This window comes from Mirounga angustirostris, unplaced genomic scaffold (assembly GCF_029215605.1).
Source record: "Mirounga angustirostris isolate CCGP_5_RB_7025 unplaced genomic scaffold, mMirAng1.0.hap1 SCAF_1, whole genome shotgun sequence".
NCBI lineage: Eukaryota > Metazoa > Chordata > Mammalia > Carnivora > Phocidae > Mirounga > Mirounga angustirostris.
The window spans coordinates 106,997,615-107,023,970 of NW_026991709.1; the positions used below are offsets into that span (position 1 = coordinate 106,997,615).

General features: G+C 38.1%; 1 protein-coding gene across 3 annotated transcripts in view; it reads right to left on the reverse strand.

The window, feature by feature from the left end:
• The window catches only part of MME (membrane metalloendopeptidase), a 101,103-nt gene that overhangs the window by 45,596 nt on the left and 29,151 nt on the right, over positions 1–26,356 (reverse strand). For all 3 annotated transcript variants that reach the window (XM_045903506.3, XM_045903507.3, XM_045903508.3), the window contains exons 4-14: positions 21,849–22,010; positions 20,805–20,885; positions 20,623–20,718; positions 20,385–20,503; positions 18,662–18,727; positions 8,474–8,608; positions 6,182–6,283; positions 4,441–4,577; positions 4,238–4,331; positions 2,949–3,077; positions 1,681–1,779 (exon numbers count right to left, since the gene is read on the reverse strand). In XM_045903506.3, the coding sequence (XP_045759462.1) occupies positions 1,681–1,779; positions 2,949–3,077; positions 4,238–4,331; positions 4,441–4,577; positions 6,182–6,283; positions 8,474–8,608; positions 18,662–18,727; positions 20,385–20,503; positions 20,623–20,718; positions 20,805–20,885; positions 21,849–22,010 (1,220 nt within the window). The remainder of the gene's footprint in view (positions 1–1,680; positions 1,780–2,948; positions 3,078–4,237; positions 4,332–4,440; positions 4,578–6,181; positions 6,284–8,473; positions 8,609–18,661; positions 18,728–20,384; positions 20,504–20,622; positions 20,719–20,804; positions 20,886–21,848; positions 22,011–26,356) is intronic.

Below are 26,356 nucleotides of genomic sequence, written 5' to 3' on the forward strand. Positions count from 1 at the left end.
TCATTTTTCTCAAAGATATTTAACTTTTGATTCTATCATATTACATTGTTCTTAAATAATTTAATTATGTTACAAATCTGTTTCATAAGCACAGGATTTCCGCAGCGGATCAGACAGGATATGTGTCAATAAGCCAGTTTGGCCCAAGTCTGTTTTCTTGTAGATTTCCACACCATTGCCCATTACAAGAGCCTCCTCTTGAAGGTTTTTTATTTTCTAGAAGACACTTCCCCAAAGAGTGTCCTAAGAGGCACAGACTCTAGAAATGGGTCTACATAAACAGGATTTATTGTCCAATACTTTGGGTAAATACTGTGACAGAAACATTAAGCAGGCTTCTTTACTGCAGTCTAAAATGTAATGAGTATTAGATATGGTGCCTTAAGCTCATACCCTAGGAGCATGTAACCTAGGGTAAGGTGGGAGCAGGGAAGGCTTCCTACAGGAACCAGTTTCCTAAATTCTTTGAGCAAGGGACCCTTTTTTCATGGAACTACTTATGGGTCCATTGGCTTGTGATACCACCTTGGGAAATGATGATCAAGCACAATCCAGTTGGCTACATCAAATAGAACCATGTCACAGATAGCTAGAAGAACATGAAAGGAATAAATCCAGCCTGAACTTCTGAGGACCTAGTCAGTGATGGAAAGATAGGTATATTGTAGTGCCTAAATTCTAGACCTAACCTAGCCACAGCTTTGGGATAGCTGAAAAAGATAGTCCTTTCACATGCTTTAATCCTGGAAAAGAACTAGACTACCACTTGGTTTTTGTATTATAATAGGTTCATAAAATCTTTCTGTTTCAGTTTGAAGAATGGTCTGTTCTTGCCACCTCAACTACAGTGGAATTATCAGATTGTATGTGAATACTACTCCCAAAGCATATACAATTTCCACTGGACATGTTCCTTCTAGTTTTATATAGTTATCAAGACAAATGATCATAGTGAGTTTAAACCTAAGATCTCCTTAGACATCTGACACCTTTGTTCTTAGGCAAGATATTAGAAGTCCCAATAACAGGTGCACAGGGGGGGTAGGTAGGAATAGTTATAAAAAGGCACCCTCAACATCTCTTTAACTGTAAATCACCATGTAATACTTAAGTAATACATCACCTTACCTTTGCTTGACAGAAATTTAGTATTTTTCTCCCTGGGTCATATAAAAATTTAAATAAGGCATGTTTTAAAAATTGAGCTGGAAATCTGCGGTAAAAATTGAAAGGATATTTTTAGGCTTTGGCAGAGTCCTTTTGGATATGTTTTATAAAAAGAGGAAAAATATGAACCACTGATAGTATCTTTCAGATCTTTATTGTTCATATAGGATTTTTTTCTTATTTTCTTAAGAGTCCTTTAAAAAAAAAAAAGGAAAATAGGGGATCTTTCAAAATTTTGAATTGAACATGGAGAGTAGGAGTTTTTATTATCTCTTTGTAAAGAGATAATAAAAGGTGAAAATCATAGAAACAAATCTTTATTCATGAAAACTGTTCCTGGAAACATGACATCTTGAAGGAGATTGCTTTCATTTTATGCAATCCCTGAATTTTTTTTCTGAACTTCTTTTAAAAGTTGATCTTTTCTTGTAAAGAAATTGTTTAATAGTTAGCTCTGCCTTTATTTATTTATTTATTTGTTTGTTTGTTTGTTTGTTTGTTTATTTATTTTACCTTCTCCTCAGCTTTCTTTTTCGTTTCAGCATCCATCCAAGTGAGGTCATCTAAAGTCTGAATAAACACCTCACGGATTTGAGTAATCAAATCCTCAACCTAAAACCAAAGGAACAGAAGACAAATTTAGGAGATGAATTAATTTTTGGTAACACAGATTTTAAAAAATAGGGCTATAAGCTGTCTTTATAGGACTCAATAATATGGTTTTTTTTTTAAAGATTTTATTTATTTATTTGAGAGAGAGAATGAGGTAGAGAGAGAGAGCATGAGAGGGGGGAGGGTCAGAGAGAGAAGCAGACTCCCTGCTGAGCAGGGAGCCCGATGTGGGACTCGATCCCGGGACTCCAGGATCATGACCTGAGCCGAAGGCAGTCGCTTAACCAACTGAGCCACCCAGGCGCCCAGGACTCAATAATATGTTAATACATGCAAATTTATAGATAAACTGTGACATAAACAAATGGATATATGTGGATAATTATATTTTTAAAGGAATTTTGCTACCACCAACACTAATGATTAAATAGGTCTTATACATGTGTTAATTAAAAAATCATCTTTAGGGGCGCCTGGGTGGCTCAGTTGGTTAAGCGACTGCCTTCGGCTCAGGTCATGATCCTGGAGTCCCAGGATCGAGTCCCGCATCAGGCTCCCTGCTCGGCGGGGAGTCTGCTTCTCCCTCTGACCCTCCCACTCTCATGTGCTCTCTCTCATTCTCTCTCTCTCAAATAAATAAATAAAATCTTTAAAAAAAAAATCTTTAGAATGTAATAGTTTCCACGATTATAAAAGAATTCACATGAAATAGTAACTGTCATCACTGTTAGTAGTTCAATTAAGAAGTAGTATTTTAATTTCACTTTAAGTTCCATTGTCTTCATTTCAATAACAATGAAAAATGGAGTACATTTTTTAAATATTTCAAATAAACTCTGGTTTACTTTCAAAGTTTTTCAGAAAACACCGATTCTTGGTCAAATGTCTAACAGGAGACTTTACAAATGTCTCTATCACCAGAACACATGAGTGGATACTCTGAATACACTGCTTTTGGAAAATGGACAATTGGTTTTGGACTAGACAATCTTAAGATTAGAAACATAACCAGACCCTTGGGGGAAGGAGGGGGAGATTCACTGAGAAATAACAACAAATTATGATTCCGAGATTCTCTGCCAATTAATAAAACTAGCCAAATTATGAACTATTGTAATTGCTAATCGATGCAAACAACTACTGATATAGTATCGTGCTGAAAACATTACCACATGTTTACTCTCTCCAGCAAATGCTGCTTCCACGTACAGCCTTCCCACAGCATTTTCCATATTTCCATTGACATAGTTTGCACAACGTCTCCATGTTGCTGTTTCTGATGTTGTGCCATAAAGGGCCTATGGGTAAGAGAAAGGAAAGGACGTCTAAACACAAGTAGATGGCCACAGCAAAGGAGAACACACATTCCACAGAACTCTGTTCTTTATGTCCCTTAAGTTCTTGCAAATGTTCATTGCTTCTCCTCACAAGGCATGTTGTCCTTGCCCATGACAAAATGTAATCCAATTGGATAGTTTACTTATAAATAGTCCGAAAACAAGGTATATTTTCGGTAGCATGTCCCAATAGAACTTTAGGCTATTACAGGTGAATATCCTTCTAGACAGCTTCAGAAAACAACAACAACAAAATGCCCCCCCCTCCAAAACCAAACAAAAAAATAATAGTTCCAACTGCATAAACATAAACATGAAGTAATGTTCAACTTATGTAACCGGGGAGAAATCTGGTATACAAGAAAACACATTCCTGTTTTTTAATGTTTTGGCTGAACTTTCAGTACTTAGAAGAACTGTACGTATATAAATTTAAGTACTAATGAGGGGATTAACTGAAATAAGGGAAATTGAGCAAGATACCATTTTTACATTCTTTAATTTTAAAAATTTGTCTACATTTTCTTTCAAAGGGTAAATGCTAAAAATTTCAATTAAACAGTTATTTCCTTTCCATAACACCACCCAGTACATTTGCCAAAATGTCTCCTCCTTCTATCCCTCCTGCCCTGTCCCCTCACCACAGGACTACTAGGATGATTGTTTAAATAGTGAAGGTACAGCCTAACAAAAGGCCTTATGGTTGTCCCCAGGTAGGTGTGCTCTCAGTGGATTGTCTATATCAATGCAGTCCATCTGTCTGTGTGTCCAGTGTGCTACAAGCACCTGGAGGTCAAGTTAATTGAGATATATATCCTTGCAATTACTTCCAACACAACAAAAAACCAAGCCAGTACTCTTTCACAAACTGCTCCAATAACCAAATGCATCTCCTCCTAGAGCAATTCAATCATGGTGCCAGAGTAGACAATCACAGGACGGCAAAGCCCATGAAAGCTGGCTTTCCTAGGCAACACAGCCTAAATATGGGCGAAATAACCAATACTTGGCATGTTGACTCTTGGCAAAGTTCACCACATTCTAGCACTGTACATGGCAAGCCTTCATAACCATGTATCTCTTTATGCTTTAAGTCTTAAGAAAAGAGATTTTTTCTTCACCTTGCGGAAAGCATTTCTGGACTCCTTGTAGGTTCGGCTGAGGCTGCTTACAAGATCCATTATGAACCGCCAGGACATTAAATTTTGAAGATCTCTGTATAAAAAAACCCACCACCCAGCAACAGAAAAGATGAGGCTGCAAAGCTTCTAAAGAGTGATATTAAATGTAAATTTTGAGGACATAGACACTCTGACATACCTACCTGGCAGAATATTTGGTAAGAGTGAGCTTAAGTTTGGTTAAATATTCTGGAGCATAAACAACCACATCTTCCTCATTTGGAATACTAATATTCACAGTTGACATGATTTCATTTGTGAAATTTGACCAGCTGAATGGCTGGAAAAAAGCAGGCAGAAAACATTCAGTAATTTTGGATTTCTCTTCTTGGTTCTAAGACTCAATTATGGTTATGGAGTCAGACATGGTTAGGGTGTCATTTGCATCACTATATAATTATCACGATGGTCAGTGTGACATTTGTTTGGAATTTTTCCTCCATTGTTCCAATCAGTTTTTGAATAAAAATTAGTTCTGTAGCATGATTATTCAGATAGCAGCATTAAGCCAACCATTTAAGAGCAAAAGCAAAGCTTCTAAGGATAGAGGATATACAGCTAGAAATTTAGCTCAGTGTCATCCATCTTGGTCTAACTCACACACACAAAAAAGAAATCTAGCTTTAAAAATAAAACTTCCTTGGTTTATGCAAAAATTAAAATGGGTATAAAGTGTCTATCTTTTAAAAGTAGATATAACAATCCATTCAAACACCATAATACACCTCAGTGGAGATCCTGCTATAAATGAAAGCATACTGTTGTCATAGGAGAGGTACAGTAATGTTATAGATACAACACGAATGGTCCAATGAAGCCAAACAACACATTTGAAACTATCAATATTGGGTCTATAGGCGTGCAATTTTTACACTTTGGAGCTGCTAAAAGATGAAATCTTATCTTTTATTCTCTAAAAGGGAATTGTGGTTATTCAACCACCAGTAGATATAAGAAAAAACCCATAGACATGGAGATTATGCAAGTCTTGCAGCCATATTTCAGTGTTTGAGAAGTTTATACATTTGTAAGTATATAAATATACTGATCACTTATTAAGTATTAAGTGCTATATGCTTTTCTTGATTCTCTTTGGTAGTTTGGACCATTTTTTCAAAATGGATTTATGAAGCCCTTATTATATTAAACAGTTCTATGTGACAAATTCCTAACAATAGGTCATGCCTTTACAAAGTCCTTTTTTTTTTTTTTAACTGTAATTAGGGCCAAAGAGAATTCTATCACTGAATGTGATAGTTTGTAGATTTTCCTATCTTGCTTCACTTCCCGATCATGTGCATCAACTAATACACGAGGATACATACATAGTCCCCAAAAGAGATTACTGCATCCTAGCTAATGAATTATTACTATTTATAATGGAATTTAGGAGACAAATTTTTCTTATTTCTTGTGTTCTATTTCTCCATCATGGCTCTGAACATCTCGATAGATGGCCTTGATGAGAATATGGCAAGTTCTATAAATAAATTATCCTTTTTAGGAGTTAAAAAGAAATCTAGTGATTTTATTATTTGACTGTCCAAATCCAGGGGCTATATAATGGTCTCTCAGAAGGATTTTCCATTTTAATGTTTTCCAAACCCTTTGCTACAACAGTTCCTAGTATCATTGCACAGCTGCTTTGAAAGGAGTTTTACCTTTGAAATTCACTTTAACTAAAGCAAATACAGTGATTTCACATAGGTCTGTGTTTTTTTTTCCAGTCTTATCATGAAGTCAAATGGTTGGTGTCATCTAAATTCATTTTAAAGTTCAATTTATTTCAATAAATAAGTAATCACTGAATTTTACCAAACTGTATTTCATTGTTATAATTTTAGAAACGGCACAATAACAGAGAACACGAAACTTGCTACTTACCTTCCCATTGATCTCTAGTGAAAAGTTATTTTGGATCTGGGCTAATGTCATTTTGTTGTAAAGAAGCATGGGGTCATTTCGATCTTCAGGTTTAGTTGTAGCCTATGGATTTAATTTTTGATCATTATTTTAGAACCAAGAATACTTCAGAAAAATGTAACTCTCTATGAGGGGAAAAGAAATATGGAATAGACACAATATAATTTAAGTTCTGTTTTGTATACTTGTTTATGGTTAAAATAAATTCATATCAAAAAGAAAATTCAGGAGATTTTAAGTATATTCAGTAACAATCATCAAGATTTGGCTACTGTGTCAAGTATAAGATTCTTCAAAAATCTTCTTATGCTTTGACAACCGCTGAACCCCCTAGGCAGTGTCCACAGTCCTCTTTCCTTCTAAGGGTCATGGTCAGTTCAGTTGTTCTGTGATTGTTTTATATGATAACTTTCTCAAATACAGTCATCTGCAATGTATCTCTCAAATACTCTCTCCCACTTCCTCATTGCCACCATTCAGTATCCCAGTTAAAATCCAGACAAGAAAAAAAAAGAGCCACAATGACTTCTGCAAGAATTTAAAGCAAGAGAAAAAATTCCTAGTAAACCGCACAGTTATCTGAGGAGAGTGCTAGTACCTTCTACTTTTGTGCTGTCCTCCTATCCTGCCTAACCAGTTTAGTATACTCTATACTCAACAGCATCCAGTTTTATTTATTTATTTATTTATTTATTTATTTATTTATTTATTTATTTTTCACGGAATCAAAAAAGAAATGCAGTAACAACTCCCCAACTAGTGGCTGAAATAGGAAAAAGCAAGAGAGATGAAAGGTGGAAGTTTAACATGGAATTATTTCTCAGAGACAATGGCTCCAGTTTCCCCTTTAGGTCACTTATTTATTCACTATTTAAAAAATCATTTATTGAACATCTGAACGGGATAATAAGCTGGATAACGCCAGAGATGCACAGGTGATTCAAAGAAGACTAAGGCCTTACCCCAGCCTGAGTCTAAGAGAGGAGGAAAAACATAGACACAAATCATTTTGAGGTAAGATACGATTATCAGAGAGCTAAGGCTGATCAAAGGAGAACATGGTCTGGGAAGGTGCAATGGCAGAAACCCAAGGCAATACACTGTTCTCCTCTAACAATTCCGTTTTCAGCACAGAACCACATGTAACCCATCCAACTGCCATTCATCCAGCCGCAGCTCCAAGCAAAGTCTGGTTCTGACTGGCGATTTTGGGTGTCACGTAGCTCCAGGAAACCTAAAATTGCCCTCAAAGATCTTTAGTCTTCAAGATTCTGATACAGTGGCAAGCACCTGGGGATTCAGGAGCACAGACTGTTGTTCACAATGTCAGGGAGAGCCCTGTAGACTCTAGACTGAAACTGACAATGGGTTTAATCAGTAACCTTGATGCTGCTTAGACAGAGTTCACTCCTTGAGACTGCAGACTCTGTCAGAGGAATGTCAGACAAGAAAGTGCCAATTCAGACTCTAAGCGTTCATCTGAAACTAGAGGAAACTCAGGAAAACATCCTATGACTTTGCTGATCCCGTCAGATCCTCTGAGCCAGGCTGACAGTCGGAACTCGGTCACACTGAGCCGTCACGTGGCAATGTTCAGGGACTAATATTAAGCAGAGGGATGGTCAATCTCTGTGATCACCTTAAACTTAAAATAAAACAAAGTAAAACTACACACATCAAAACTAAAACAACTTTGCTCAATAGTTAGCAATCACATGTGCCCTGAGTCTCAAGGACATCTCAACAACTGTTTGACTGCAAATAGTTAGGCTTTTGGTATAATCCACTTATAATTGGTAATTAAGTGTATCTGGTTTAATATTTGTCAAACTTAGTTATGTCTCCTTGATGTCAGGAACCCAGTTTACTACAAAATTCTACAGTTTCAAAGGTCTTCTTAAAGTCAATGATTCATTACTGAGCTAGGCATTTTTACCAGTTGTTTAAAAAGTTGCACCTTTTACCTTTGTAATATGATAGAGGAGAAAGAAAGAAAAGAGTGATACACTGGGGCGCTTGGGTGGCTCAGTCAGTTGAGCATCTGCCTTCGGCTCAGGCCATGATCCCAGGGTCCTGGGATCCAGCCCCACGGGGTTCCTGGCTCAGCGGGGAGTCTGCTTCTCCCTCAGCCTCACCCCGCCTCCAGCTTGTGCACTCTCTCACTCACTCTCTCTCTCTCAAGTAAAAAATAAATTCTTAAAAAAAAAAAAGAGTGATAACATTATTCAATGAATTAGAGAAAATGTGTTTTACATTGGCAATTTCTTTTTCCAATTCCATAACTCTCTTCATTTCCAAAGAAAGTTGGTTTTCATCGATGGGCAGTCCTCTCTCCTTACGAATCAACCTGGCCACAGAAATCATAAAATCCACATATGCTGTACAAGCCTGGAAGAAAGAAATAGCAATGAATTGCTGGAGAACATTCTAAATATTTATCATGGTAATTTAACTTAAAATTTATTTATTAATTTTTGGTAACACATAAAGCACAATAAAATAGAAGGCCTTTTCTAAATCCTGAAAGAAAGGCCCTGCACAAATTCTTAGAAAGTCATCAGGTGTTTGAATTAGAGCAGAACAAAAAAGTATCACTTTGAAAGTACTAAGTAATTTATAACCATTTGGTTTGGGAGTTCTGTAATTTTCCATTTTTAATCATTATTTTAAATTGCCTTGCTAAGAATACAGTTGCAAAAACACTTGATAAGCAATAACCTAGTATTTTTTCTTAAATAATCATAAATTCCTTTCCCGAATTCCATTTCTCAAGTTTTCTCTGTTTATATATATATATCTTATATATCTTTTTAAACTGTTCATGAAGAGATGGCCACAGACTCACATAATATCATCAGGACATCTTTACATCTCTTCTGGCCAAGCAGTTGTTTTTTGTTTGTTTGTGTTTGGGGTTGTTGTGGAATTTTTTGTTTTGTTTTGTTTTATTTTTTGTTTTTTCTGTAAATGAGAGTGTGTTCTCATGAGGTCCACAAACCTGGGGGTTTTAGTTAATTCTATAGCTGGCTCACGTTAATACGCTAATGTAAAATTTCTAGATTTGGATATTGGCTCTTTCCTAAGGACCTAAATTCTTTCCGTTTCATCTTCACATGCATTTGAACTTTGTGAAGTAAGCCATAAACTGGTTACATTATCAACCTTTTACAGAATATATAAGTGCCTTATTCAGCATCAGCAGCAGGAAATTGAATACCACTTCCGTAAATCTCAACCATTGCTATTCAGCCATTATTATCCATCAGCAATGAAAATAAATTATGGTCTCACCTTGTTAAAATTTACTCAAAATTCAAGTTCCCAGCACTAGCTTAATGACAGACAGACAACCATGATTGGGGAAGTCATGCCACACAAGGGTGGGATTAATGGGCATTTCTATGCTTCTAATACTCATTCCCAGGGCAAATACGAAGGAAGGTTATATAGTGCTTAACACTTTGTAATTTCAAGAGGGTTTTATACCCCCTACTCATTCATTATCAGTGAAAGGGGCACACTTATATTCACTGTGAGTATGAAAGGTACATCTGAATTTACAGCAACTCATCAAGAGGATCAAACATAAAACTTACAGGGAAATAAATATTTTATCAAGCAAGATGTATAGGTATTATCAATTTGAAAATCAAGAGGACAGCTTAAGGTAAGGTTTAGATACTGGCATTCCATGACCTTCATTAAATGCTAAGTAAACTGTTCCCCAGGGAGAGGGTTTCCCTTTTTACAGATACCCTGTAATGCTGGGGTTTCTAGCAAACATCTCCATACATGGATCTGCTACTCAGTTGAACAAACTATTTTCAGCTGTGGGCCTGTATTAAAACCTAATCACTAAGGTAACAGGGATAAAAGGATGTTTGTATGTGTATTCTCACCAAGTCCACTCTTTTCCTATTAAAAGGCGATCAGAATTCTTGTTTCACTTGGAAGTAAACAAATACGTCTGAATTCATATCTCACGGGACCGACTATTCCAAACTATAAGCATGCAGTGTTTTGAATTAACTATATTTCAAATAATACTAATTCATCTGCATTCAGCAGGGAATTACTACTATGAAGGGAACGGTAATTTGAATTTTCCAATATCAGCCTGCTGAGATTTTTGTTTTTTTATTCTGTGGGACGCTTTTTTTTGTTAATGAGGTAAGAAAGCAATAACAAGAATGCTCTCCTGCACTTCCTTGACTCTGCAAACTGGTTCTACTCCAGTATCTTTATCTTTACAGATACATTTAAAGACTATAGAGCTTGGCAAAAGGCAAGCACAAGAACTTTGGATGGTGCTTCTAGTCTGCCAAGCAGGTGAAGTTTCCCAGAAAACTGGAAGCATAGGATATCAGCAGTGTCTGGGATGCTGGACTCTTTAATACAGCTACATGGAATACGTTACTTCCTCTAATGAGCTCCATTACCTGGCAACTATTCCAATGTGACTGATTAAAACATGTGTCTTAGTATCTTGATTATCTTTCCTGGCTTCCAAATTTATCTAGTAGCTGTCAGAACCCAGGCTTACTCCTGCTGTTAAATCCTCTTTACAAGATATGATTCTCTACCCTAAGGTTTTAATTTTCTTCCTTAAGATATTTTGTAGATATGTAATATGCCAAATGATAGTAATTGTCATGATTTGGGGAGAAAGTAATCAACATATACTTTAGCATTTAAATAGTAGGTTGGCTAGGATATTTTTAAAATTGAAATTCAATTTTTCTATTTTGTCACTGAGAGAGCAATTAGTTACCAGGACAAGGTCAGAGCCAACTATCTTGACAATCATTAGGTAGTTTTTGTTGAAGCCTTCATATGGCGAATCCTTTATGTGAAAAAGAATCCACCTAAATACCTACATAGCCCTTCTTTTAAAAATAAGACATTGTAAATCCCAACTCCTGCAATAGCAGGTTCAAAGATGATCATTGGTTTTACATGGTTTTATGGTAAAATCCATAATAGCAGTTTTGTGAGTTTTTAAATGACACGCTATCAACGAGATGATATTTACTAACACCCAAGACCATGAATTGTCACTCTAAGTAGAACAATCTTCATTTTGCAGGACCAAGCAATGGTATTTATAAATTGGCTCTGTTCAGAAATTGGGCTTCTCCTGCTTAGAAAAAAGCTGGTATTTGTTGGTTGCCAAAGAGAAAGACAGCAATGACATTTGACTATTGTCCTTTAAACTTTAGTATCTTTGTCTATGAATAACAGCAAGACCCAGGAATGAACAGATAGCTTTCCAGTTAGATTGGCTGATATTTGGGTACTTTGGTATGACAACCACCTAAGGATCAGGAGTTTCACTTCCAAAGATTCTGTTCTGGGACACCTAGCTCTTACCAATTTTCTGCCTTCCCTTTCTAGAGAAGGCATATGGAGCATGAAGTGACTGAAAAGTCACAGAACTGTGCTCTTCTTAGCTACCGATGCCCGGGGATTTTTAACAATGTTACACAGAAAGTTTCCTGAAGGAACACACAGGGGACATCAAGCAGGAAAGATAGGTTTCCCATCAAAAAGATCCCCCTCCCCCCCGCAGTTTAAACATCACTGTCAGGGAGCATGCAGCTGCCAGTACATGGAGACTTGCTGACTTATACTTGTTATCAGTTATCAGAATCAGAATCACACAGCCATTCCTGGGGACCACAATACAGAAAGAACCCCTGATCTGAGCAGGAGAAACACAGGAACAAGAGGATCCACTGCGGACCAGCACTGGGACTCTTTGGAGCTTTCATCGGATTATTAATGAGGAGAACCTTATTGTGTAACTTCTAAGGTTTATTGCACATTTTGGGGAAGATGCATGTAGTTCCTTTTATAAGCCAGATTCAATCCATCTCAAAAAATTCTCTTGTCAATGTCACACAGCCAAAACGAGTCTTGTCATATTCATTAGGTCTCAAGTTTAAAAGCTCCTTTATGTCTCAGCTTCCTGTGGCAATGATGAAGTAGTGGGCATTCTCTGAGGAGGGGTGCCCTGACTCAGAGATGCTGGGAATCAGGAATTATTGTCTTCCCTCACTCAAATCTGGGATAGAAATCCTTTCCATGCACTCGTGTAACATCTCATCTCTACTGTTGTTCCAGGTAGCTATTGCAGAAAAATGAAATCACTCCAAAACTCAGTGACTTAAAACAAAAATACTTTTTTCTAAACACAATCATTATGAAAAATTAATGAGTATGAACTTATAATTTAATAAATTATATTAAAATATAAAAAAATAAAAGCTCCTTTATGTTTTGTTAAATACAGATACCTGGGCTGGCTAAAACCTCTTATTAGTCACCTGGTGCCCAGAGGGGACAAAATGAGGTCAGCAGGTTCCTTTGTAGGATCTGTGGTATCAAGTCAGCCAAGGAGCAGCCAGAGTGATCTTTTTAAAAACCAAATCAAATTACATCGAAATTATCCACCCACCCCTATCCCTAGTCACTCACCTTATATCATATCACCTTGTTTTGTTTCCTTTATAACACTACTGTCTGCATTCATCTTATTTCCTTAAATTATTTACTTGTTTCTTTGTTTTCTATCTCCTCCCATCAGAACATGAGTTCCAGGTGAACAAGGACTTTTTTTCTGTCTTGTTTCCTCAGTATCTCTACTGCCTAGAAAACTATCTGTCACATAGTAGAAGCTCAATAAATACCTACTGATTAAAAAAATGAAGTTAAATTTTAAGTATATTAAGAAGTAAGTTTCCCTCACTTCCTGTGACATCAGATTCTCAGCCCAAGTCTGGAACAGTTTCTCTCAGCTTGTATTTTGGATAAGTGGGCAAACAAAATCCTCTCTAGGTTTAACTCAGTTCCAGCTTGCACCTGTTCATCTAAAGGCCTGCAAAGCTCCGCCTGTGCTCCTTCCTTCCTTCTTTCCTGCTCTGCATTTTCTCTTATTCAGACATGCAGACTCTGGATCATCTCTTTCTGGCTTCCAACCATCCTGGCCATGTTCCAAGTCCTCTATCCTTAACCCTCAAACACCTCCGTTTTTTTATAAACCCCCAGTTTTTCTAAGAGGATTCAATTTCTTCCTGACTCTGAACTCCTTCTTCCCTGCCATGCCTCATAACGCTATCTCCTATAGTTCTCATTTCCCATTCCTGTCCCACCTCCTTGGGCTCTCATCCACTAGACCCAGTGGTTCCCTCACTTTTCTTTTAGCCCTGAAATGCTCTGTTCAAATAATTATCTTGTTCGTGTACAAGCAAGTAACATAAATCATGATGGATTGTCTTGGAGTATGTAGACGTAAAGGTGTGGCTCCACAGAGCCCTGCCATTGACACGCAGAGGTCTTAAGTTTGGAAACTGATACTCTGGCTGATTCTACCCTCTCAGACAAACACAGAGCATATACAGATCTGTAACCCGGTTACGCTCAAATATTTAGGGTTGCTAACCTACAGATTTCTTTACAAAAGAGGACAAGGTAAGAATTAATCTAGATAATCTAAAGAGAGAAAGAAAGGGAAGCTTTGAAAACAATTCCAATTTATCTCCAAATACAGAGTTCAGAGACTCTTCTGAAAGTAAGTGATTCCTTAAGAAAATTCAGGCTGTCATTTCTTTCAGTGAATCAATCAATATACAAGAGCTTCCTCACATAAGTCTGGGTGCATTGAAAAATTCCATGGATGGGATGAATATTTTTTATGGGTAGTGTGTATCTTTCATATTGTTTTCCTTGCATGAAATTTATACTCTTGGAAGGGATCGAATTGTTTCAAATCTCACTACTTCTGTCCTTTGACGTAGTAGCGTGTCATTCAAGTTAATCAGAGTAGGTTTCTATTGTTTACAATTAATGTTCTTAACTGACACCTGGATCTTTTAATCTGTGAGTTTAAGCAAGTCATTTTACTTCTTTGGGTCTCTGTTTCCTCATTTGTAAGATAAGGGTTTCGATCAAATCCTCTAATGTCCCATTTAGCTCTTTAAGTCTGTGCATGAGTAACCCTAATTATTAAGAAAATATAGGACCCTGGGGTGCCTGGGTGGTGCAGTCGGTTAAGCATCTGACTCTTGGTTTCGGCTCAGGTCATGATCTCGGGGTCATGAGATCGAGCTCTGTGTCAAGCTCTGTGCTCAGTGTAGTCTGCTTGAGTTTCTCTCTCCCTCTGTTCCTCCCCACTGCTTTCTCTTTCTTTCTCTCGCAAATAAATAAATAAATCTAAAAAAAAAAAAAGAAAACATACAATCCTGTCATGTAAAAAAAATGTAAGAATATATATCTCTGGTTTCTATTGCCCTAGAGCATGTTCCCTCTTTAAGTGAGAGGAAAAGTACAGAAAATGAAAAGGAAAAGAAGTGTTTAAGTTTAGAACAATAACCAGAGAAATACAATATGCATTTTTCAAAATACAACATTTAAAACTGCCAGAATAAAAGCACATAATAAGTTTGAAAGGCAGGAAGGTCTTTTAACAAGAGAAAAATAGGTTTTGTCTTTGAGGAAGAAGGTGAGAAATAGTTCTTGGAAAAAAATGCATCATCTATTTTCATTACTTAGTTATCTAACAGCACAAGGCATTTTACTGTTTTGAATGCCACATAATTAGCACAACACAAAAATTCCATTTGGAGGGTATCAAAAGCAAAAAAAAAAACCTAACAAAAAAAACAAAAAACAAAACCCACGCTTCCATGAAGCAGAATGGGCTTAGGAGGTCAAGGAGGACCTGGGGAAATGGGCTTAGGTAATGATTTGATCAAGATCTATGATTAGGGTCCTTTTGATCAGAGAGGGTGTGACCCTCCCTCATCCCCAGCCCCTGAAGCATATCTGCAGAACCAGACTCCGCAGTAGAGTTTGAAAATCATTGGCTAGTGTGACAGGCAAAGAAGCCAGGCTTCTCTAGTCAAAGATGGAACACCTTTCGTGGTAAAAAGTTGGTGACCTCACGTTAATCCTCAAAACTTCTCTTGGTTATTTCCAATAAAATAATGTGGAATGCAAAAGTATGGGACCCACTGAATGTGTGAATACATCTCAGGCAAACTGAATGTAGCAGAGAAAGAACTGGAGATTAAAAAGAGGAAAAAGGGAGGCACAGTTTGTGAGATGTGTGTAAGATGCTTAGGAAATACAGCCTGTCAGCTACTGAGGTTCTAGATCTCACACTTGCCCCAACATCAAGAGGAGGAACTAGGAAGGACCTCGAAGGATTGGGTGCTTCTACCTTCCCTTTTCTTTCCTCTCTTCTCTGCCATCTTCCCCTTCAACTATTCATCCACTGATTTATCCCCTGATTCATTTAGTATTCATTTGATAATTCATAAGGGTCAGAATCTGACCTGGATACTGGAAATAAAGCAAAGAATCAGTGAGACATGCCACTGTTCTCACTAATTTTACAGTTTCCTGGGGGGGGCAGGGAATGACCTTAAATAAAAAAGTATCCAGAAACCCATGTAATATGGGAACATAAAGGTATCTTCATCTAGTTAAAAGTTCCAGGGAAGGCCGTCATGAGGAAGTACAATTTAAATGTCAATTTAAAAGGTGAGGAGAAAGGAAGGGAGCTGGGCAGGCGGCAGGTGTGTATGGAATGTTCCAGACAAAGGGAACAGTATATATAAAAGCCTATAAGGGAGAAAAATCAATGCAGACCAGTCATACACAGATACAATGATATTAAGACTTCTTCCAGCTTTATGACTTTCCCACTAGCTGTCATTTCGTTAGTTTATCCTTTTCACCATTTTTTTTCATGAAGCAATACAACGCTGAGGAAAAAGTATTTAAGGGGGTTAACTTTTTTCAGAGATAGCAAGGTAGTGGGAAAACTAGAACTTTTACCTGATAGCTGGCTAGGGATGCAGAAGAGAAACTAAGTGAGGGATTACAGGTGGAAGTGCCCATCATCGAAGGGCACCTAACTTGAACCGATGATTTCCAAGCTGTAAATGCCAGTGCTGCTGGGTTTTCTCTATCACTTGCTCATTTAAAGAACCCTACTAGTATAAATTAATATTCTTACGAAGTTGGAATGATGTAATGGAAGGAGCGATGGACAGGGACAAAAGTTCTAGCTCTGGTTCTACTATTGCTTTTCTGAGTGTTCTAGGGCAAACCTCAGAGCCTCAGATTTCTCTCCCATGAACTTTATAAATATATTACTCATTCCAGATTTGATCACCAATGTGTCGTTTGACTATAAATATAGCATTTCCCAGACCAGGAGATGCAAACTGTGGCAGGACTGCTGAATGCCTTTAGTGTCCAAGATCCCCTTCTTCCTTTTAGTAATAGAAATTTCCTCCCCATCAACCAAATTTTAAAGAGGCACATATGTGCCACCGAGCTGAAGGCTACATTTTCCAGCCTCCTCAATACTTAGTTGTAGCCACATGACAACGTGCTAAGCAATGGAATGCATGCAACTTCTGCATCCCCACTTACATAGAGAGAAATCTCTTCTTTTTCCTGTGGCATGAAATGTGAACAGAGCATTGGTGAACCAAACCTGCCCAAACAGACTAATAACAAACATAAGAAGAGGTTGATGTTCAAGCAATAAGGTGGTCAAGGAAGCTTCCTTCCTCGCCTGGACTGCCTGCCTCCTTCTGTACTATCACGGGAGATAGAAATAAGCTTCTCTCTGGTTGGAGCTTCACTATTTTTAGGTCTTTCTGTTACTGTAGCTTCACCAGGATCCAACTAACTTACAAACTCAGGGGCATACAGGGACCAGGAAGTCAATATAAATTAATAGTCATCTAAATAAGGACTGCTCAAACCTAGAGAACAAATGCCCAGTGGAAAGAAGCAAACAGCTCTGTCCATCCGCCGCCACATGGGAATGCAGGCCTAGGGTTTCCAATCCTACTAATTTGTCAAGAAATCTGGATTCTCAAGCAAAATCTTACAAGTTTTAAAAATATTGGCAACTAAAAACTTGGAAAATAAAATGTTTTCTTAACATTTGGTGGCAAAAAAATAAAAAAAATAATAAATAAATAAAAATAAAAATATTGGCAACTAGTCCCAAATTTAAAAACACAACAAAACTGCAGGTTAAACAAAAATGCCTCTATACAGACTTAAGCCTATGACGGCCAGTGTGTGACCTGTTGTAGATGATGAGATAGCACTGAATATAAAATGCACAAATACACCCTCATCTTAACACACCTTTTTTGGGGGGAAAAATAAACTTTATCACATTAAATATATACACTGACTGCCAGGTCAGCCTTGATATCAGAGATGTTAAAATACAAAAAAACCACATATTTTTAGGATTGGAAAAATCTGATGTTTTTAGGGCACAATCTTAAATATGAAAAACAACCCAGTTGATGATGATGACAATGTAATATAAGGAGTCAAAAATTCCTCAATCACCCTCAGCTCTGCAATAGGAAGTAGCTCGAAAAGCCTATAATAGCTGCAACCCACACAGTAACTAGATTATCATGAACTCAAATACCCCACCTCCATTTGACTGTGCTACTGATTGTCGCCTTTTATAATACATCTTTTTCTTCATTTCAATGTTGGGTAGCCACTCAAAAAGATACTGTACAGTGCATTTAGTCCATGTCATTTAAACTTAATAATAAGGCAAAATAAATTTTGGCATAAACATATTTAGCTAATCATTTTCGCTAAGTGTAAGTTCAGCCATAACCAGTACATTGTAACTCATCAGGATCATCAAATGTAAACTTAACTTACTTCTGAGTTACAAAATAATGACGAGGAAAACATTTATAGAACTAACGTCTTTCACGAGTATCTGATAATCCATCCCATGGCTGAGTTTATCTTCTGTTGTTTTTTTTGTATCAATAAGCCTAGGCACACGGACATAGTGTGAGCGCAGTAAGGCTCTGAGACAATACGAAACACCCCAGGTTGTCCAGCGGTTTTCTGTGGTGTAGAATGCCCCTTGGCTCACTGACCAGTGTTAGAGTCAGGAGGTGGCTACAAAGGTTTGTCTGAACCCGAAGCTCCTACCTAGGTAGTTCCCTAAGTGTCACATCCAAAAGCTCTGAAAGGGTCCGCAGAATAGGATGTGTCTTAGCACAGACCACTCCCCGATCCTCACGGGCACCACCCTAGACCATGATTCGTCTGTTCAGTTTTTAAACGACTCAATTTATAGAGGAAATGAAACACTTAAAATGCACTTTTCAAAATGGGTCATCTGACTTCAATAGTAAGAATCGAGACACAAATCAGGACTTCCAAGTTTTCTTATTTCTCAGGAGACTTTCATTCAGTCTGCTGAAAATATTCATTCAGTCAAAGGAAGCTCACTATTATGTATAATATTAAGTATCTGTTCTGAGTGAAGAACACAGAGGGTTAAGTTTAAATCTGGCCTTAAGTCTTTTTCATTATTTATAAGTTTACACCAATTGTTCCCGTAGTTTTGTGTTTTTGTTTGTTTACCTCTTCGTATATTCCAGTGCAGTCATAATAGTCTCTGGAAGGGAGGCCAAGTCGAGGCTGGTCAATCTATAAAAAATATACAAGGAAGAAAATAAACCGTTCAGTTGATGTGGAACAGTTGGACAACATATAAGCATGTTTATCTATGTATGAACAAGATCCTAGTGTTCTTGCTGCTTATAAGGGTGACAATCAGACAATGAGTGAATACAAATTAGGCAATGGTTTCCACACCACTTGGAAGTGTCACACTGATGGGTAGTTAAGCAATCTGGAAGATTATGCTGCAGGTATTTGAGGAAAACCAAAGAAAACTTGAATGAAAATACACTGGGAAGGATTTTTTAATGCAAAATGGAAGGGGCAGGTGGACAAAAACATGTTAGAATCTAGGACTTGGAAGTTTCTAAATTATACATTTACAGGACATTTGGCTTCCTGAGATCCTAATATGCTCTCCTGGGGGACATTCTCTTCTACTCTCACCCTTAATTGGGATGGAAAAAAACAAAAATTGGAAACCTCTATGGTAATTCTAGAACTGTTTGGCTAGGGGAAATCTTGCCAGAGATTTTTTTTACATCTCCTACCCTAGGGGGATAGAGGAGACTTCTCCTCAGTTCTCTCCCGCTCTGCTCAAATCCTGGCAGCTGGGTGTGTGAAAGAAGAAACAAGGCTCTGCTCTGGTGTGTCTGGTCCACTGTCTTCCAGTGAGAGCCACCTGGACACACTCCCAGCTCTGTGAGATTGCTTCCTATGCACTGCATGGTTAGATGGGTCCGGGCAAGTGAGAGCATGGATGGATTAGAGTGAGAAAGCCAGCAGCTGTAAAGAGCCCACGACAATACCAAAGAGCCAGAAGGTGTCACCACAGGTAGGGTTCAGCCCCTTTCCAACCTTCCAATTCCCCCTAGGAAATCTCTCCATGGTGATCATGGGGGATGCTGGCACTTAAGAGCCAAAGGAGTGAATTCTGGAAGGAGAAAGTGGTCCACTGTAGAAAAGAGCTGGGTTCAATTTCTTTTATGATTTGATAAAAATGGCCATAAAGATTTATGCAATAGTGACATAAATATGAATCTGTGACTTGCAGCTTTTGGGGTACTTTCTTTTACAGGAAACCAAATAAAAGTTCTGTAAATGTTTTAGTCCATTCCAAACATACTCATTAAGTATTAATCTCATCTTAGGTGGCACCTTAAGTAAACCTAAATGAATGGTTTACATGAGAAAAAAAATCTAATAAATCCATTTTAAAAGAATATTTTATTTACTTTCACCCAAAAAAAAGTTCAGATATTCTTTAGTAACAACCAAAATTGTATTCAAAAACCCTTTTCTATGTTCTTTTTGGAAGCAATTAGAAATTTTGGTTTCTAGACTTGCATTACTTATGTAAACCAAACCATGCTCTTTTCATGAACACACAGAGAAATCGGGCGCTTTTTCTAAATAGGAGGCCCTTTCATTTCTTTATTTTATGAAGAAAGCAGTATCTAGACCAACGGTAGCAGAAGGGAGAGATGAATGTCTAAAACACAGCATTAAGAAAATACTTCCAAAATTGGAAATCCAGGTATTGGGGACAGAGCACAAATTTATTACTATCTTGCTCATGCAATTCAAATGAGAATATGCATTATTTCTAAATATCAATAACAATGTATGTAGACATTTTATCACAATTTAAAGATAACTTTGGCTGTCAGCCACACAAACTTACATGAATTATATGGTTCACAGAGTTCTTATCATCAGTGCCAACAAAAAAATTAAGAATGACCTTTTTCCCATATTTAGAATTCAGTTGTGCAATAGATTTCTCAGCCGTCCAAGAAGTACCTAAAGCAACGAAAGGTGAAGTATACTTTTAGAAGGTTTAGTGCATTAATATGATACTATAATAACACAGATTTTACGTGGAAATTATTTTTTTAAAAAAGAAGAAAAAATTGCCTTACCATATGTTCGCTCCCAGTTTTCTGTTGCTACTGGCCAATCGTATATATTTGGTAACAGACTGAGTAGAGGTTTTCCGCCTCTGCTATCAATGGCAGCTTTTGAAAACAATGAAAATAAATTCATTATGAAGTCTTTGCATATTTGGGCACACTGTTAATGAGATAAAATGGAGAGCACTTACATTCATTTATACAAGATCTGTACAATGTTTTTGCTTTCTGCACTGCTACTATATCTTCAGTTTTGGGTTCTTGAAGAACATCTGAAATAGAGCATTTAATGAAACACATCAATAAAATTGCTCTTTTGCAGCTGTAATTAACATTTGCAATGTGGGTTCAGAAAAAAAGCTTGTTTTTGTGTATGCAGGTTCACTCCGTCCTCATTCTAAACTCTATAGGAAAAGCTAAACCCCTTACCTTATTCCTAGTGCAGAACTGGGAGTTGATTTCATTAGCCAAGTTAGATGAAAGTCTTTTCGACGAGATTATCTTTTTTGTGAACAGTGAGGTGTACTGCTCTGCCATACATAAGTTACTGTTTTTGAAATTGAAATTAAAAAGAAATAATAATGCAGAGGAATATGGAATTTAATATGATAGTCTTCTATCTATGGCTGGAAATAATTATCTTTGTGTGATTGTACTATTCATGCTCCAAATAAACTGACTGAATTATTCTACTTGGTTGGAGTTTGAAAATAGCAAAAATTGTGTTTCTACAAAGTAACTTCTAGAAGAGGGGAACAGAAGATGGAGGATAGCAGAAGACTAGACAAGACTTCCTCAGCTTCCCAAGGAGAATGTCTTAGATGGGTTAGAATAAATATACCTGCTCTGGGATGCAAATGTCAGTAACATCTTCAACACAATAATGACTCAATACTGACTTCGACCCAGGACCAGAGTGGAAAAACAATGGAGGTAGTGTTTAGTGGCAATCAATTAATTTCTTCTTATGTGAAATGGCATAAAGATGCCATCTGTAGGAATAACAGAGCTTTATCGTACGTGTACCCACACATGAAAGCAGGAATGCTGAGATGCCAACATATCCATTTCAGTGTTACCACCCTCAGAGTGACTTAGTGGTGAGCCACAAAACTTGGAGGGATTATCGACTTTAATCTTCTGTGACATTCTCCATAATGGCTAAGAGTTGTATCTTTAAAAAATGGATATATTAAGAGAGAAATCTTTGATGCATAGACACAAACTCCACTAACCTTTCAAAATGACTTCTAGTTCATCTCTTAAAATGTCAAAGTTACTGTAACGGGAGCTGGTCTCAGGAATGACGTTGCGTTTCAACCAGCCTCCACAGGCATATTTAAAAAAGTCTGTACAAGGCTCAGCAGTAGCATCCATGTTCTGGATCAGTCGAGCGGCTGAAAGACCAGAGAAAGAACGAGATAAAATGAAGGGTGTATTTCTTAAGTAGTTTGGAAGGGGGAACAAGAGCCTTGTTGTTTCTCTTTTATGATCAAGTCAACTGGACTGAGGTTCCTTTTTCTTTCTTACGTTACTGTCAATTGAAGAGGAATGATGACTATCTATGTATAGTCCTCCTCTCCTTTATTATAGTTGGTTTGGTTTATTTCTGAGAGGTCTTGGTCCTCCCATCCTACATCTCACCCCCACCTCCAAATAACTGAAGTTCTTGCTAGTTCCTATCTCAGATGAAAAAAAGAATACCAGTCTGCCTTAGCCAGCCTGAGCCTGGGGGCTGACACAAGGTGTCTCTTTACTCTAATAACTTTAGCTGCTGACTTTACTCTTCAAGGTGCTGTGACTTTTGAATGTCTCTGAGACTCCAAGGGATGTGGGATTGTTTTTTGTTTTTTGCTTGTTTTTTGTTTTTAAGTAATCCTTACACCCAACATGTGGCTTGAACTCACAACCCCGAGATCAAAGAGTCGACAGCTCCACCGACTGAGCCAGCCAGGTGCCCCTGTGGGACTGTTCATGGATTTTATCATTTTAGTAAAGATCTGAAGCTGCCGTTATTACTTCTTGGACCTTGCTTACAATATTTTTGCAATTCAAATTGGACATCTGATTTGCATTTGTTTTTGTAGAGTCTGTCATTATAAAATTGGCTGTAAGCTTGTTAGCTTTTCTTATGTCCACTCTTTTATCTTTGAGAACCACGATGAAAATGGAAATGAGCCAACAGGGAGTATTTACAGTGTGCAAAACACTGTTCTAGGTACAGCAGTTGATAGAAGGATGCATAAAATAGGAATTACTGCCTGAGGAGGATATTACGTCCAGGAGGCCCAACGCCCACAGTTTCTAACACCTGGAATAGTTAGAAAACCTTCCCACTGACCTCCCCACGTTCCTTCTCCTACAAGTTGAACTGTTCTGCAGTGAAAACAAAAGAGCAATTGAGAATGCAGCTGTATCGCGAGAGGGTAAGTTCTCAAACAAGCTTTTGAAAATACTTCGCTTTCTGAAAAAATTAATTCATTAATTAAAAACTTCAAACAATTGCTAAGGTGCGCGGACTTTTTTCAACTGGGAATGATGGTTCAGTCTATATTCCAGCTGAACGTCACGGCCCCGCTTCTCATCACCTTCTTTTGGGTGTGTTTGCTTGGCTGCCCCCTCAAGCTCCATGTCTCTGACGCTTAACTACGGGTCATCTCCAGACCAGTCCTCTTTGGGCTTGTGCACAATGGTGTAGAGCACGGCCCGTATCACGGCCTCCCAGGTTTGAGCCTTGGGTAAAACTCTGTATTTCCCCCTGCCCTTTAGGCTTCTTGGTAACTCTTTTGCCTCTTTTCTGTACTCTTGCCTTGATCAGTTTTTATTCTCGCTCCCTTTTAACTAGCAGTCCCCCATCTACTCATCATGCTAGCACCCTCTCTCCCTCCTTGGATATATCCCACACATCTTTCACAGATGAAACTTCCCCAGATACACTTTTGCTAGTCACTCTCTCACTGGAAAATGTCAGTGGCTTGACACTGCCCAGGTTAAATTACAAAACTCTTTAAGTTGGCCTCTAAATCTTTCCGAGACTAGTCAAAAGTCTCCCTCTGCCTTTTCTCTTTATATCCCGCCTCTGTGTTTTTATACAAACTCTCTGCTCCAACCAGATAGGCTTGCTCCATGTGCCACAAACACTCCTGTGTTTCTCTACCCGGTACTATTTCCTCTCTCTCCCTCACCCCACCCTTCTAACTTCTCTTCCCTTTCTTCCCAAATGCTACCCACTATTCATTGTTCAGCATATGTCCCATCTTTTCCCTGAAGTTCCCATGACTCCACACTTCAGGGACTCTTTCTTTCTCTGAACTCCTGAGAGCTCATGGCCTCACTCAGTCTTGAATGCTCAGATGAGGTTTCTGATTGTGGACACCTACGGTGTCTTCCTGACCATTCTGTTGATGAACTTAGCCTCTTTGTATTCCCATCATCTAGCACCTCATAAAAGGCATATGCACAAATGGTTATGTGTGACCACCGCACTGAGTCATCTGTGAGTCCTACTCTCTCCTCCCACACACCCCCTCCTCTGCTCCTGCAGGACAGACCAGTTCTCATCTCATGGCCTCCAGTCCATCCCATCCTTGCAATGCCCACTGTTTCTGCTCTGTTTTGGGCCCTCCTTCTCTTAGGCTCTATCTAGGCCCTTTTGCCCAGGTTATGGCCCCAGGCCTCTCCCTACTCCAATCCATCCTGTGTGCCAGCCCGATTATTGCCATAACATTTTCGCATGCCATTTCCACTCTGAGGTTTTCAATATGCTCCGTCTGCATTTATAATAAAATCCAGAAAAATATATAAATAATACAAATATAATAATAAAATCCACACCTGACACTAATATAACACTGCATGTTAATTATACATGAATAAAAAGAAAACAAATAAAATCATGGATGGAATAAATGATTCTAGGAGAAATTTAAAAAAGGAAGAAAAATCCAGATCCCACAGCCTATTCTCACTCTGATTTTATCCCGTGAAGCTTCTCTCTCCCCACTTCCTCACATGTGCCATTGGCCCCAGTTTAAATGACTGTGCTCAGTTTCTGCTGTGAATGCCTATAGTTTTCTGCTTTTGTAACTTTGACCATGGTGCATCAACCCCTGTTAAAATATCCTTTTTAATTTTTTCATGTTTAGAGATTTCAGGCATTTCCAAGGCTCAGTTCAAATCCTCCTTCTTTAAGGACTATCCTCACAAAATCCGTATCAGCTGCCATCGTATTCATTTTTGTTGTTGTTGGAAAAACCATGATCTCCTCACCTAGACTGTGCGGTTCCAGTAAAGAAGGGAATGCGCTTTCCAGGTCTCTTACAGAGCCTCATGTTGCACTCAATCAAGATTTGTCAGTAAAAACTCTAACTTGAAACATCAGGTAGAGATGAGGAAATTGATTTCAAAAAGGTAGAAAAAGTAATTCCCTTAAACGTTGAAAGAAATGAAGAGATGATGACAGGGGAAGTGAAAATAAAGACCCTCAACACTTGAAGAATTATCATATAAAAAGTGAAAAACCAGTAAATTGGAGCCTGAAAGAAGTGCTAACCAAAGATGTTCTAAGCATACATTTTTAGCAATTTTATGTAACTCTTGTCTTTTAAAATACTTTTAAGTATTTAAACTGAATGTTGTAGAGGCAACTGCCATTTTCGGAGCACTTCCATTTTCTTCTCCTCCCTGGGGAAATGGATGGTTTATGTCCTAACACCACAAGGAGCAATAAACTCCAAGGAGGGGAGAGCAGTGAACGAGTAATGAGTGAGTAGAATGAACAAGGACACTAATGAGCAAGTCTTACTGCCAGTTTGGAAATATCTCATGCTCTTTTAAACACCTTGAAGAAAAAGGAGGAGCAGTGGAGCAGCTCCATGCTTGTGAGCACAAGTCCGCTGCCATGTGAAATGCCTCTACACTTCTCACATCTCCCACAAAGGAAACAAGTGATCTTTCCCCGATCAGGTTGAATTCGTACTTGACACCCAGTTAAACGACTTCTATCTGGAAAACAAACCAAAGAAGCAGTGTTCAAACAATTTGTGAGGGCTGTGCAGGCCAGAGATAGGAAGAGGCAACTTTGCCAACTCCTTCCTGTGCCACTTTTTAAAACTTCCCTTTGACCAGAGAGCTCATCTGAGCATGGGCGCTTCCAATCACTTCAAAGAGTGCTCTCTGTTCTGGTGAATATTTTGGGGCCATGGGCCAAGGCAAGTCATGAGCTAGCACTTTTATGCCGGGTCTTTGATCAAGCTTCCTTTAATCTCTTATCGTGGGTTTGATTCTCGGTTTGCACCTTATCCTCCGGACCTCCTCTGTGCTGACTTTTCTTTGAAGTCAGCGGTAGACATGTCGGTAGAAGGGCTGTAGGAAACAGACACACAACTGTCAAACTGGTTGTAATTGTTTTTATATTTTGCACTTTGTTTTGAATTACTCAACCTCTCCACAGAGCCACACCTGGGCTCTTCAGATGTTTCCTTATCTGTGTGTTTCTGACTTCTGAGTAAACAAGTGTGGTTTAAAAGCAAATAAAAGTATTCACCTTCATCAGCAGACATAAAAAATGATGTAGGAAAGGCAAACGTATTGACACGGAATGTTGCTGACCAGATATTTGTGAAGTGAAAGAAACAGTACTTACACTTTTTAAAAATCTATATAAAAGCACAGAAAGTCTAAAAGACGTTTACAGCGTTATATCTAGGTTGGTGGATTATGAGTGTGTTTAATTTTGTATTAG